The sequence below is a fragment of the Rhinolophus sinicus genome, chromosome 8, assembly GCF_057876585.1.
Source record: "Rhinolophus sinicus isolate RSI-liver-muscle chromosome 8, RSI-T2T, whole genome shotgun sequence".
Lineage (NCBI taxonomy): Eukaryota > Metazoa > Chordata > Mammalia > Chiroptera > Rhinolophidae > Rhinolophus > Rhinolophus sinicus.
This window is the reverse complement of record NC_142508.1, coordinates 64,564,152-64,578,765: the sequence shown is the minus strand read 5'-3', so window position 1 is coordinate 64,578,765 and position 14,614 is coordinate 64,564,152. Positions and strand designations below refer to the sequence as shown.

The window sequence follows — 14,614 nt, the reverse complement described above, 5'->3', positions numbered from 1 at the left end:
CTCAACTCGAGTGCAGCACATTTGAGAACCACTGGTATAGGGCTAACCAAGAGCAATAGTGAAGGATTTAATTTTTGTTTTCTACTAACGTCAGATTTTTTTTAAACTCATTTTTTTCTGTTCTTTAGGGCTTGGATTTTGAGGCCAAGCAGCAGTACATTCTCTATGTGGCAGTACGGAATGTGGTCCCCTTTGAGGTCACTCTGTCCACCTCCACAGCCACCGTCACCGTAGACGTGCTGGATGTAAACGAAGCCCCCATCTTTGTGCCTCCCCAAAAGAGAGTAGAGGTATCCGAAGACTTTCCAGTAGGACTGGAAATCACATCCTATACTGCCCAGGATCCGGACACATTTATGGATCAGAAGATAACGTAAGTGTGGATTTTTCAACTGACTTGTAGCAACTGGGTGTGTGTGTGTGTGTGTGTGTGTAAAATATTTAGTTTATAGCATTTTATCATCATTGTGTAAGACCCTTCTCTTAATTGGCTTTTACAAAAATATTCCTTTTATCCCTGTTCCCCATACCTTTCCCATTCCCTCCACAGCCAGCCGCTGTAGGTGTACAGTGCCTCCTCTCTGAGTTCATGTCGTATAATAGGAATGCGGTTTTAATTTACATACGTGGCATTGTTTATAAGTAGCTTACTGTTTCTTCTCTTTAAACTTGAAGGCACAGCCACAGATGCTGAAAACGCGTACAAACCAACAGCAACACCCCTGTGATCATGTATGATAAAGAAGATCTTAATCTTTTGAGAGCTGGCTTTGACTAGGAAAAACTACAGCACAAACCCAAGCGTGACACGTGTGTCTTGTTAGTAATAGTGTGATTTTCAGAGATAATGGAAGCCTTGGCCAATGTGCCAGCTTCCTCTTCTCAGAGCGACAGATTCCTACTTGCTAATATCTACTTTAGGGGAACCTGTCAGAACGCTCTGAACTATTTATAAAAAACATGGAAATCCAGAGTAGAGTCATGCTTGGTAATAGAGTATGTTCTTGTTTTGGGGGGGAGGGCGGTGTTTGTGTTTTAGCTTTAGTACCTAGGACTTGGGAAACTTAAAACAAACAAAGAGTTTAAGTGTGACTTCAACTTCTGAGGTTACTCTGGAAAGTGCTAATTCTGTCCTGAGTGAAAAGGCTCCTAAGTACCTTTAAACCATGCATGTGCACTGTACAGGATGAGCTGTGTAAAGGGTCCAGGTCGTGATCTTAGTGGTTGCTGGCATCTTTAGGCCAGGGACCATGGGGAATTTTTAAAATGTAGGATCTTGGCTGATAACTCCCAAACCTTCTAATTAATTTTAACATTTACTAAAAAGGCAAGGACAACTCCACCTGATGTGCTTGCTGGGATTCAACAGCATGTGCACAGCGCCACTAAAGAAATAGTTTTTTGGGAAAAAAAAAGTTGAAACAGAATCTAATCAAGTCTTAGGATCTGATTTTGAAGAATGTAGGGAATGAAGAAACAAGTTAAATGTTATGAGGAAGCAGTCAGCCAAATACAGAATGTGGGAAGACATGACAAATGACACAGTTTTTTCAACAAATAAATGGCAGAAGACTGGGGGTGACTGCTATAGATGAAAGAGTATTTAGAAACAAATCAATCAATTGTAATGTGTAGACTAGTAGAATATAGATTCAACAATCCAAGTATAAAAGACACCTTGAGGCATTTAGAGAAATTTGACGGTGGCTGGTTGGCTCAGTTGGTTAGAGTGCATTGCTACTGACACCAAAGTTGCCGGTTCGATCCCCGCACGGGCCACTTTGAGCTATGCCCTCCTTAAAAAAAAAAAAAAAGAAATTTGAACATAGACTTGGCATTAGATGACATTAGTAATTATTGTTTTTGTTAGGTGTATTAGTGGCATCGTGATTAAGGTTTTTTAAAACAACTTATCTATAGAAAGCTATATGCTGAAGGGTTTATAGGAAAAAATCTTACGATTTTTGAGATTTGCTTTAAAATATTCTGATTTTGTACATGTAGTCAATGTGCTGCTCATAATCCAAAGATTCTTCTAGGTGTTCCAAAATATAAGGGCTGATAAGATGCGTTTTTAATCAAAGCTCGAAAAGATAGTGAAGAACCAAAGATGATATTGTAGGGTTTTCGTTCAGTGATAAAGCTTAGGATTGTATGGTTTCCAGGTGGGTCGATAATCTTACCTTGCAATAGTGAAATAGTTCAAAGCCTCTCTTTGGACAAAGTCAGAGACCGAATCTTAAAGTGTATGTAGAGGCCCTTACCCTGGGTAAAGAGCACTCTATGTAATTTATTGCTTTGCACTTCTAAAGACGTGAGGATGAGCCCACAGGTATCCAAGGCCCTTGCTTCCTTTGGTTTCTTTGATTTCCTTTGAGCCTTTCCAGGACCCCGATGGGCAGCACACATCTGGTTTTCATGTCTTTGTTTCCTCTGGTGGACTGTTTCTGGTACTCTTCATAAGGTGTTGCTTGGCATATTGAATTCTCTTGGCATATTGAATAAAACTTTTTGTTTTGTTTTGCTCTGTAAGAACAGAAGAAGCTGTAGCCTCTGACACCTACTGTTAAATGCCAATAAGGCAACCCACCCCAAGTCACTGTACCAAACCACATCTCCAGATGTTCATGGCGGGATGTTGAGTGGCACCACCATTTGAGAACTACTGTCCTCTTTGGGGAGCTGTTCTGAAAGACTCTGCTTTTAAAAATGCACAAGGATCATAGTACTCATTATTCAGGCAAGAATTATCCATTTAGATGCTAAATCTATTTGATGAAATTTAGTTGGTGAACCAGGGTATTCTCAAATTATCTCCCCTCAGATCATAGGTTAATTGTAAAGGGGAGGAAAGTACCTTTACTGTGAAGAAATCTAGTGGCATCTCTTTTATCTAAGAGATCAAAGTGAACATCAGTAAATGAACAAACGGATGTCACGTGCCTCCTAATGAGATGCATCGAGAAGGACACATCACCCGTGTAGTGTTCTCACTCTTCTGCCCCCCAAAGCATAACTGAATCTAATTATCAGGGAATAATTGGACAAACCCAAACTAAGGGGCTTTCTACAAAAAATTGGCCTGCATGTTCCAAAAATGTCAGTGTCAAGAAAGTAAAGAAAGGCTAAGGAATGATTACAAATTAATGGAAACTAAAGAAACATGACAACTGAGTGCCATGCATGATCCTGGATTGGATCCTGAATTGGAGCAGGGACGCCATGAAGGACAGTGTTGGGGAAATGGACAACTTGAATATGTACTATATGTTTAATAATAGCGTTATATTTCCTCAAATTGGAAATCAAATTGTGATTATGTAAGAGAATGCCTCTGTTCTTTGGCGATAACACATTGAAGTATTTGTGAGTAAAGGAACATGACGTCTGCAACTTATTCTCAAGTGGTTCAGGAAAATAAAACATGATGTATATGCGTGTCAATCTCTGTATATCACAAAATATTAACAATGGGCGAATCTGGGTGAAGAGTACATGGATGGTCAGTACACTTTCCGGGCAACATTTATACAGTATGATATTTTTATAAAATGAGGAAGTTGAAAACAGGGAATTTGGAAAAATGTTAAAACAAGAAAGTAGAGAAGTTGGTGCCACTGTCAGTGAAGAGAAACTTTATAGACTCCGTTTTTTATATATATATATATATATATATATATATATATATATATATATATATATATGTGTATATATGTATATATGTATATATATATATATATATATATATATATATGCTGTTGGCTGTTTCTATTCTAAGCCAGATCTTGTGCCTTTTCAGGTATCGGATTTGGAGGGACACTGCCAACTGGCTGGAGATTAATCCGGACACTGGTGCCATTTCCACTCGGGCTGAGCTGGACAGAGAGGACGTTGAGCATGTGAAGAACAGCACGTACACAGCCCTCATTATAGCTACTGACAATGGTAAGGGCACCCTTCCCATCTGGCCTTTGCGGCCTCACCTAGCTTGCAAGGATAGCCTTGTTCGCTACCCTTCTTTTGGAGGCATGAGTTCATGTTTTCTCTTTTATTCTAAACAAAAGCATTCTCATTGTCAAAAATGCAAATAATCAGGAGTTCCTTTTCATCACTCCCTGTCTATCTATACTCAAACCTCACTCCTTCCCAATGGGAGCCAGACTGCCTGGCTTTAGATCCTAGGACCAAAGCTTAATACACGTGTGACCTTGGACTGACTACCTAATATTTTTGTTCCTCAGTTCCTTTATCTGACAAAATGCTAATAAACCGTCACAATTAAATGAGTTAATTTATTTAAAAAATACCTAGAAGAGTGCCTGCTACATAATACATGCTCTATAAGGACTATCATTTTTATTATTGTCATTATCGTCGTTCTTAGTGAAGTTTGGCTCCTTCCAGACTATTTCTGTGTATTTGAATACATTTATGTGCATGTAGAAGTATAGTTTATTTTAAAACCACTATCTGGTTTATAGCCTATTTTTGTTTTTATTAAAAACATGTATCTTATACATGTTGTTTTAAGTTAAAACAATTATTTTTACTTGGCTATATGTCTTTAAGACACACAGATCTACCATGGCACATAATAGATCTGCAGGCATACCTTGGAGATATTGTGGGTTCAGTTCTAGACCACTGCAATAAAGTGACTTGTAATCATTTTGCTGGTGGAGGGTCTTGCCCTCAATTTGTAAACAATGCAGCATCTGTGAAGCTCAATAAAGTGAAGCGCAATAAAATGAGGTCTGCCGGTACCACTTTCAGTAAAATGAGGTTATCTGGATATTGCATAATTTAATCACTGACAATTACAAGACCTCTGGGGTGTTTTTAGTTCTTCATTATTTATGTAAGTGATAAGTAAACATCCTTGTATACATGCCTCTATGTGCAACTATTTCCCTTGGATAGATATTCAGAAGCAGAATTGCCATGCTTCCCCAAAAATCAGACCTAGCCGGACAATCAGCTCTAATGCGTCTTTTGGAGCAAAAATTAATATAAGACCCAGTATTATATTATATTATATTATATTATATTATATTATATTATATTATATTATATTATACCCGGTCTTATATGACATTATATCATATAAGACCCGGTCTTATATTATAGCAAAATAAGACCGGGTCTTATATTTATTTTTGCTCCAAAAGATGCGTTAGAGCTGATTGTCCGGCCAGGTCTAATTTTTGGGGAAACACGGTACTGCTAAAGAGACCTGCTAACCTCTCATGATTAAATTCACTTTCTCTTTCTCATTCCCCAACCTCCCGAGGTAGTAATTCCAGACTTGACAATCTGGAAAGCAGAGGACAAGGCAAGTAAGGCCATGATGGGGCTCTGTGATGCTTTTGTGTAAAGGGAAAGCTAATCCATTGCTTCAGCTGCCGTTCCACACTGACCAGCTATCTCCGGCTGTGTGGAATTCCCTAGCCTGGCCTGAGATAAACTGAGGAAATAATACCCAGCCAAGGTTGATAAACTTTCTGTAAAGGGCCAGGGAATAAATATTTTAGCCTTTGTAGGCCATATAGTCTCTGTTGCCATTGTAGTCCAGAAGCAGCTATAGACAATCAATGAAGGAATGAGTATAGCTGTGACCCTGAGTATAGCTGTGACAATCAATGAAGGAATGAGTAGAAGGTCTGAGTTTGCTGCCCTTTCACCTAATAATGGCTAAGGTGTGGTTGTTTTGAACAATTCCTTCAAGGGCTACTTTGTGCATGACTCAGTACTTCCTGACTTAGGTCTAAAAAGAGAATGAAGTTTCATCAGAAAATCTCTTAAAAAAAATTTAAATGACACCTGCTCATTGTTAAAACAAGAAAATTTACATGATAAGGTAAAAAAATCCATCCACGGATGAATACTAGATAAAAAAATGTGGTATATATACACACAATGGAATATTATTCCAGCCTTAAAAAGGAAGAAAATCCTGTCACATGTTACGACATGAACAAACAGTGAGGACATTATACTAATTGAAATAAGCCAGTCACAAAAAGAAAAATATTGTATGCTTCCACTAACATGAGGTATTAAAGTAGTCAAATTCATGGAAAGTAGAATGGTGGTTACCAAGAACTGGAGGGGGAAATGGGGAATTATTTCATGGATGTAGAGTTTCAGTTTTGCAAGGTGAAAAAGTTCTGGAGAGCTGTTTCACAACAATATGAATATACTAACACTATTGAACTGTACAATTAAAAAGATGGTAAATATTATGCCTTTTTTTAAAACCACACAGGAAAAAAAGGCAAAAAAAATATCACTACAGGCTTGCCACCCAGGTATAACTATTTACAGGTTTGAGATATAGTCCTCTGGGGTTTTTCCCCCCCCTATAATATACTAATATTGATGATAACGAAGATTCCTTGAGTACCTACATTTTCTGCTACCATATGCTAGGTGCTGCATCAGGATGTAAAAGAAATGCAAACAAAAGTGTATATGAACTTCCAAATCTATTTTGAAAAGCAACTTGCAGCAAGTTTTAAAGGCTTAACCCTTTGATAATGACCTTAAAGCCACAGAAGTTCAGAAAAGGGGGAACTGGTCGGGGGTAATGAGGACTTCTTGGAGTGGCGAAAATTTAATGGATGAATAAAGATAAGTGAAGAAGAGGAAGGAGGGTACCCTTGGTGTGAAGAATAACTTGAATAATTATTATGAAAACGGGGACTACGCCTGTTAGAGACTTGCCCAACCAGGAGTGCAGATGCCCTGGGATTGGCAGGATAGGCACCAGGACAGGCTTTGGGTTCAGTCTGATGGGAGGCAGCAGGGATTCATCAATGTTCCTGAGCTGTGGTAGTTCCTACGTCTTTTCTCTTAGGTTCTCCACTTGCTACGGGAACAGGAACGCTTCTCCTGATCCTCTCCGATGTGAATGACAATGCCCCCGTACCAGAACCTCGAAGCATGGACTTCTGCCAGAGGAATCCACAGCCTCATATCATCAACATCATTGATCCAGACCTTCCCCCCAACACATCTCCCTTCACAGCAGAGCTAACACACGGGGCAAGTGTCAACTGGACCATTGAGTACTATGATGCAGGTGGGCATTTGAGTCTTATTTCCGAAACTATGCTCTGATCCTCGTGCTTTCCTGGCCCCAGCCTCTGCCCTCTCTTTTGAAATTCTCAATTTCCAGGTGACACCCCTTTCATTGGATTCTTGTTCCCTTGTCCCCTTTACATTTGAGGCATTCCACCAGAGGTCCCTGTTCTTCTGCCTGACTCTGTAACATACTGCCCAGTAATCTGTAACCCAAACACCTCTGTTCTCCATCTTATTCTACAAAAAAACCTTTTTTTCCCCCTGGTCCCATCATCTACTTTTGTTGCTTCCTCTAGAACATGAATCTATCACTTTGAAGCCCAGGAAAACCTTAGAGTTGGGTGACTACAAAATAAATCTCAAGCTCGCAGATAACCAGAACAAAGACCAGGTGACCACCTTAGACATCTTTGTGTGTGACTGTGAAGGGGCCGTCAACAGCTGTAAGAGGACCGTAGCTTATGCCGAAGCCGGATTGCAGGTCCCTGCCATTCTGGGGATTCTTGGAGGCATCCTTGCTCTGCTAAGTAAGTATAGTTGCAAGTGTTTCAGCATTTGAGTTCTAACATGGGGGTGGTTTATCTCTTACTGAACATTTCAGAGGTAAGTGGTCCAAGACTGAAAGGTAACATGACATGTTCCATTAAAATCTTTCAGTCCCTCAAGATGGTGCTTCTCAAGCTCAAGTATATACAAATCACCTGGGCCTCTTTTTAACATGAGAATTTTGATCCAGTACATCAGGGGTGCGGCCTCAGATTCCAAATTTCTAACCAGCTCCCGGCAGGATGTTGCAGGTCCTTGGATCAGCTCAGGGCAGCAAGGCCTTGGGGTGCTGTCCTCATCAGCGTGGTCAGAGTCAGCCAGCTCACCACCCCACCCCCACCTCCACACTCCATCCTGGAGGAGGGATGATAGAGGAAGTGGAAGGCACAGATCACCTTCACTCACATCCCACTGGCCAAACACAGCCTCACCTGGAAGTTCCCACCCTAACTGGGTGACCATGTGCCCAATTAAGTCTTGGCAGAGGGTAGAGGTGGAGTGTGGGTTGAACAGTGAGTATCAACTGAAAGGACGAAGGGGGAAAATGACAGTGGGGAGAATTTGGCAGTTTCTGCCATAGTCCTTACAATTGTTATCACCCGAGCCCACCTATGGTTGGCACAGATGCTGTTATGGTTTCTAAAACCTGGCAAAGGCAAATCAATTAGAAAGCCTTCAAAGATAATGTATAATAAATGTGGTCTAGGCCATAAATGCCTTCAGAGTCAGAAGAGAGGGTTATTAATTGAGTCTCAAGAAAGGTTTGGTGAAAGATGTAGGATGGTTGGGGAATCCTAGGCTGGTGGAATCCAGGTAGGCAGACGGGCATTTGTGAGGGTTCCCACACGCGTGAGAGCACAGAGGGAGGAAGGCTTGATTGCACTGTAGAGCAGTGAGGAGACCAACCTGGCTGGAGTCGTAGAAAGTTCTTAGAGGGAGCAGTGAGACCAACTCTGGGCTTTCAATTTAGACTTGGCACAGGTGCTATTGATTCTGCTGCTGCTGCTGCGACAGGTTCAAGGAGGGGTTATCTTTTTACCTTCAGGAAATGCTTACAGTGCATCCCGTTCACTCCTGTTCTCTGCTGTCTGTGTCCTCTTAAAATTGAGAAGGAAGACAAGTGTTGTTTAGAATTCAGTGAGTTTTTTAGAACTTTGTTCCTCCAGGATTTGGGATTAGGTTAGTTCACCTTCCTGTCTTAGGGGTGGTAACAGATGCCCTACTTACTTACTTTCCACTTACTCACTTTGGCCCACTTACTTCTTCATCAAATTCTATTTGAATGGGCTAGTCTGCTTTGGGGACAGTGGTTACTGACTAGTACTTTCATTCTAAGGGAAATATTAAAGATTGTAGTTATGCTTAAAATAGTGACTTTTTGGTAATACCATTACCTAAATTTGCTATGGGTATATTTCATTAAACACAAGGGCTGAGAATGACATTTCGGCATATTCAAATGTGCACAACATTTAAAACAGAAGCAGTGCCAGGATTCAGATTTCCAGCTTCTTATTCCTTATGGGCAAACATAGAACTTACACTTCTAAAGAATGCTCTAGAGAGGTCCCAGGATGCTCCTGCCCGTACCATTTCCACTGCCTGGAACATGGTCCCTCAGATTTTGGGAAATGACTGATTGGTTTGAGATCAAGGCATGAATTAGATGTGAATTCATATATAATCGTCCACTATGTGGTACTGCGTATGTTACCTTCATAACCATGTGTGTTGTCTAACAGCCATCTGTCTGGTATGCAAGGCAGTGGTGCCCTGTGATACCTGCTCATGGCTTTCTTGACCTGTGGCTCTCACTGCCGTCTTCTCCCCTCTCCAGTCCTGATTCTGCTGCTTCTGCTGTTTATTCGGAGAAAACGGGTGGTCAAAGAGCCCTTACTGCCCCCAGAAGATGACACCCGGGACAACGTTTATTACTACGATGAAGAAGGAGGGGGCGAAGAGGACCAGGTGGGTTTGAAAAACTGTAGTAAAAAGCTTAATGGCAATCTCTTTATTTGGAAGAAGTAATGGTTAGAAGGCAGACTTTTGAAATAGCTGTGTCACTTTGTATATTATCTTTTTAAAGCCTTACCCAAGACCATGGGCATTATCATTAGCCACCATCCTGAGTACAACACTGCTGACATTTATTGATTGCTTACTGTTCTGTACTCAGATGACTGAACAAAGGCACAGAGTAGTTAAGCAACTTGCCCAAAGTCACACAACTAGGAAGCATTAGAACCAGCTGGTCTGACTCCAGAGCTAACTCTCTTTATCGCTAGTCATAGAACATGAACTTCATTCAAATTATCTTTGACATAGAGCAGTGGATCTGCTTAAATATTTTGGTTCCCTTGAGTTATTTTAGCTCTGCTAAACTGTTTTTGCTTTTTGTAGATGTTACATATTTAGGCCTTCTTTATTTTTCCTGATTTGGTGATGGTCTTAACTTGCCTTACCAAGGAGTTTTCCAGAGAAGTTTTGAAAGTCTGTGTATTTAGAAAGGGAAGCATAGGACCCATCACAGAATCCTGAGAAGATGGGAAGGGAGTGAATATTTGCTGAGTAGTAATCTAATAATCATACCCTCTGAAGAGTTAATAAGGTACAACAGTCTACATTTGCATACCCACAAGTGTTCCTCACAGTCCTTTTATGCAGTATTTCCTTCCAGTGCTGTTTTGAAGACTTTCAAGTTGGAAGCTATCATTTCAGATTACATTGGCATTTGCTTGTAAATATCATACAGTTGGCTGTTAAGGCATTATCCAATACCATAATCTGTAAACCAAATCGAAACCCTGTTTCACACTTTGCTATACCTGTACCTTTTCCTCCAAAGGACTTTGACTTGAGCCAGTTGCACAGAGGCCTGGACGCTCGGCCCGAAGTGACTCGCAATGACGTGGCACCAACCCTCATGAGTGTGCCCCAGTATCGGCCCCGCCCTGCCAATCCTGATGAAATTGGAAACTTTATCGATGAAGTAAGTAAACAAAGTCAAAAGCCAAGGAGCAACTCATCTCTAAACTTAGAAAGGAGTAGTTGTGTCGAAAGTCAGAAAGAATCTAGATTCTTTCCTTTACCATATTTTCACCTTGCATGATCCCTGAGCCCCATTTTTTTATAAAATTTGTGTCTCACCAGAATTTCAGAACTAATAGCATTTCGAACTGGTCTTATATGCAAAGTCTGTATGGTAAAACCAAGAAATACTTGAAAGGATTTAATAGACCGAGACATGAAATTCAAGAGGTTCAAAGTAGATCCAGTTTGATTTCTCTAATGGGTCTCTTTCCCCTTGCCTGCCACAGTTGGTTGGGATGTAAGATTAAATGTGTATCACAAGTCTACCCTGAGGGCCAGAAAAATAGCATCCATATTGTAAATGTCAGAAATGCATTCAGCTATAAATGCCAGAAGCTTAAACAGATAGAAGTAGATTTACCTCTTGCAAGTAGAAGGCTAGGGTAAGCAGTCGAGGCTGGACCCTCAGCCTTTTGTGTCTTCCTGCTACATGATCCAAGCACGTAGATCTTTGTTCTCATGCTTGTTGTCTTATGAGCCCAAGCTGGCTGCCACACTTCCAGGCCTTGGATCTGTATTCCAGTCAGAAAGAAATAGGAAGAGCAGGGCAGAGGGGAAAAAAAAAAAAAAAAAAAAAAAAAAGTATATATATATATATATATATATATATATATATATATATATTTCTTCTAGCAAACTGTTTTGAAACAAGGGATTTCATTCTATGTTAATGGCCAGAACTGTCACAAGATTATCCCCATCTGCAAGGGAGGGTGGGAAATAAAGTGTTAAATTAGTTTAGGGTAAGATGAAGAAGAAATGAGGGTGGGGATGAGCAAAGAACCAAGTAAGAAAGTAAGATAACAGTCCACGACGATCTAGTTCCTTAAACTATGTTGCCTGATCACTTGCTCAGTGATTGGAATGGTTTTCCGGGCTTGCTTGTCTGATGGTCCAGTGGCCCACGGCAAGTCTTCATGGTAGGGGCTGGCTTTGCATTAGCTTCCCTTGGCAGTTACTGTCAACAAGGACTGAATATACAAAGCACAGCAGTGATGGAAGTGACAAGCCATATTCTTTCTAGATCTTAGACAAAACTAGAAACAGGAAGGGCCAGTTTTAACCATCCCTTTTAGATACATCTGCATTGGAGTCCTTTCCTCCATTCACATTCATTTGCATGGTAACATCTGATCGTAGCTTTTTTTTTCAATTACAAAAATAATATGTTTTATAAGTTATGACAATATATATAAAGAAAAAACCCAAAATGCAAGTTCCCCTCAGTTCCCCTGACCCTACTCACCAGAGTTAACTGTTAACTACGTGGCATTCATCCTTCCAGACCTGTCCAGGCTGAAATGTATACCTGTATGGACTGGCATGGCTGTCCTCATTATTTTTAGCCTCTGCCCATCCAAATTGGTTGGTACTTAAATCTCCACTGCTTCTATATTTTACTGCTTTAGTTTAGAGGGAAGCTGTTCTGCATATTTTCCCGTAACTTTCCTTAACATATCATGTGTGTATCTTCCTTGGCAGTGTGTATCCATTTACCTCTTAGTCTTAATGGCTCCTAGTGTTCTATAGGATGTTTGCATTGAAATTCGGTCCACTTTGCTTGAGGCGCCCATGGGAGGCCTCTTACCTAAGGTGACAAGCGTGCAGAGAGTCTTTTCATGGAAAAATCCTGTTTTCTTCCTTCTTCTTTAGAACTTGAAGGCGGCCGATAGTGATCCCACTGCTCCGCCTTACGACTCTCTGCTTGTGTTTGATTATGAAGGAAGTGGTTCCGAAGCTGCTAGTCTGAGCTCCCTGAACTCCTCGGAGTCAGACCAAGACCAGGACTATGACTACCTGAATGAATGGGGCAATCGCTTCAAGAAGTTGGCAGATATGTACGGAGGTGGCGAGGATGACTAGGGGGTGCGAGACCGATGATGGGGAGAGACGTGGGCCCCTGTACTCGTGATGGGAAATGTCGGAATAATTCTTCTGGTGGTTTTGCAGCTCCTTTCACTTGAGATGAATTTCTGAGGAAGAGAGACTGCGATCAGTGATGCAGTTAGGATAGTTATAATTTCCACTTTATAGATCTAATCTGTATGAGTTAGAAAGATGTTTGACTTATTCCTTGAATCTTTTCTTTCATCACTCTTTACATGTGATGATGTCCAAAAGACACCCAAATTATGATACTTCAAAAGAATAGTTTCAGCCTCAGAACTTGAAACTTGCATATTTTCTTAAGGGCTTTGTCTCATTTTTATAAGGAAAGGGAGGGGTCACCTGCTCTGTTGTTTTGTATATATATGTATAAAATTTATTTTTAATTTGTGTGCTTTTTAAAAAAATTCTTATCACTGCACTGGTGTCCCATGTTCCAATGTCCACTCTTGCTCCTGAATTTACATTGTCCCAGACAGGAGTCCACTGATTCAGAAATTACTGGGCCCTTTTAGGATAAAAGGGCCATAGCTTGACTAGTTATTGTGTACTCTTCAGACCTTTAACGGTTTTCTTTTTTCATCTCCTCAGCATGTAACTTGAAATGGGCATCTATCCATATACTTGTTCTGAGTACGAATGTTTGTTATATGAATGTCATTATGGGGTACTTTGGTTCTCAACAGGAGCCTTGACCAGAAAAGGGGGAGTTTTCAGGTGCCACTTACCTTTTAATGTTTATTTATCACTAAAACTAAGAGTGATACATTTCGAGACTCAGAATAGTGCCTGAAGTGTTGCAGCCAAAGAGAGAAGGTGGCTTGTTATAGCAGAGGGGGAGCATGAAAAGTGGGCTTGCAGATCGCAGGAGAAATTGTCACTGAGCCTGGTAATTTAGCAAACTGAGGCTGAGAACGGTTGAAGCGGTTCTGCCTCTAGCCCTGACAATTCTGGAAGATTGGAAGAATCTCAACACGTGTTTCCTACCAGGACCTTTAGATCATGGTTTGTATCTGAAGCCCACAATCCCCACGGGCCTACTTTTGTTGATGGCTACAGAAAGTACTGGCTGATGTGAACACATTTGCCCCAAATTCCATGTGTCATAGAAAACTGAGACAGAAAATCCAATTTTTTTTCTTAGGAGCAGGGGAGGATAGGAATAAGGAGAACCTTGATTTGGATCTCCTTTTAGTTGAAATGTGACCGTCAAGAAACTTCTGACAACCAAAAGTTTTATCGAAATTACTTCACTGTCTTGTCAACTGTTTTTTGAAGGAAAAAAATCATCCCTGCAATCACTTCTTGGAATTGTCTTGATTTTTCAGCAATTTAAAGCCTACCTAATGTAGTTCTGTTTAGAGACTATCATTGTAGTTTTGAGTGTATATGTGTGTGGGTGCTGTTAATTTTGTATTTTCTTTGGGGGTGGAAAAGGAAAACAATTCAAGCTGAAAAAATTATTCTTAAATACTCATTTTTATAAATTTTATTAAAGAATTTTGTTAAACCATTGTCAAACTTGTTTTATTTGATTACACCACAATTCCAGGCAAGACAAATGGTCGATGAACTCAGTTTAAACATGGAGAAAGAAGTTTCATGTTCAAATGACTTCTCCAGAAATTTGTGTCATTCTGTTGTGGGCAGAGTGGGGGGAAACTGGATTTACAAGGTCACTTTATTTGAAAAATGTCTATCCATGTGGCATATATCAACAGCACAAAAGCAACTATGGCAAAATGTTTACAATGACTGCACCCATATTCACTGCAGCATTATTCTTAATAGCCAAAAGGTGGGAATAACCAAAGGTCCATTCATGAATGAAATTAAGCAAAATGTAATATATACATAACATGAAATGTTCTTCAGCCTTTAAAAGGAGAGAAATCCTGACATCGCAACATGATGAACTTTGAAAACATGACATCAAGTGAAATAAGCCAAACAAAACGACAAATGATTCCACTTAAATGTACCTGGAATAGTCAAATTTATATGATAG

At 40.2% G+C, this 14,614-nt stretch overlaps 1 protein-coding gene across 2 annotated transcripts in view; it reads left to right on the top strand.

The window, feature by feature from the left end:
• CDH1 (cadherin 1) overlaps positions 1-14,121 on the top strand; it is a 70,139-nt gene extending 56,018 nt beyond the window's left edge. For both annotated transcript variants that reach the window (XM_019756697.3, XM_074314681.2), the window contains 7 exons: positions 129-373; positions 3,800-3,945; positions 6,857-7,081; positions 7,380-7,610; positions 9,467-9,597; positions 10,475-10,618; positions 12,373-14,121. In XM_019756697.3, the coding sequence (XP_019612256.3) occupies positions 129-373; positions 3,800-3,945; positions 6,857-7,081; positions 7,380-7,610; positions 9,467-9,597; positions 10,475-10,618; positions 12,373-12,582 (1,332 nt within the window). In that variant the 3' untranslated portion in view covers positions 12,583-14,121. The remainder of the gene's footprint in view (positions 1-128; positions 374-3,799; positions 3,946-6,856; positions 7,082-7,379; positions 7,611-9,466; positions 9,598-10,474; positions 10,619-12,372) is intronic.
• The last annotated feature ends 493 nt before the right edge of the window (positions 14,122-14,614 follow it).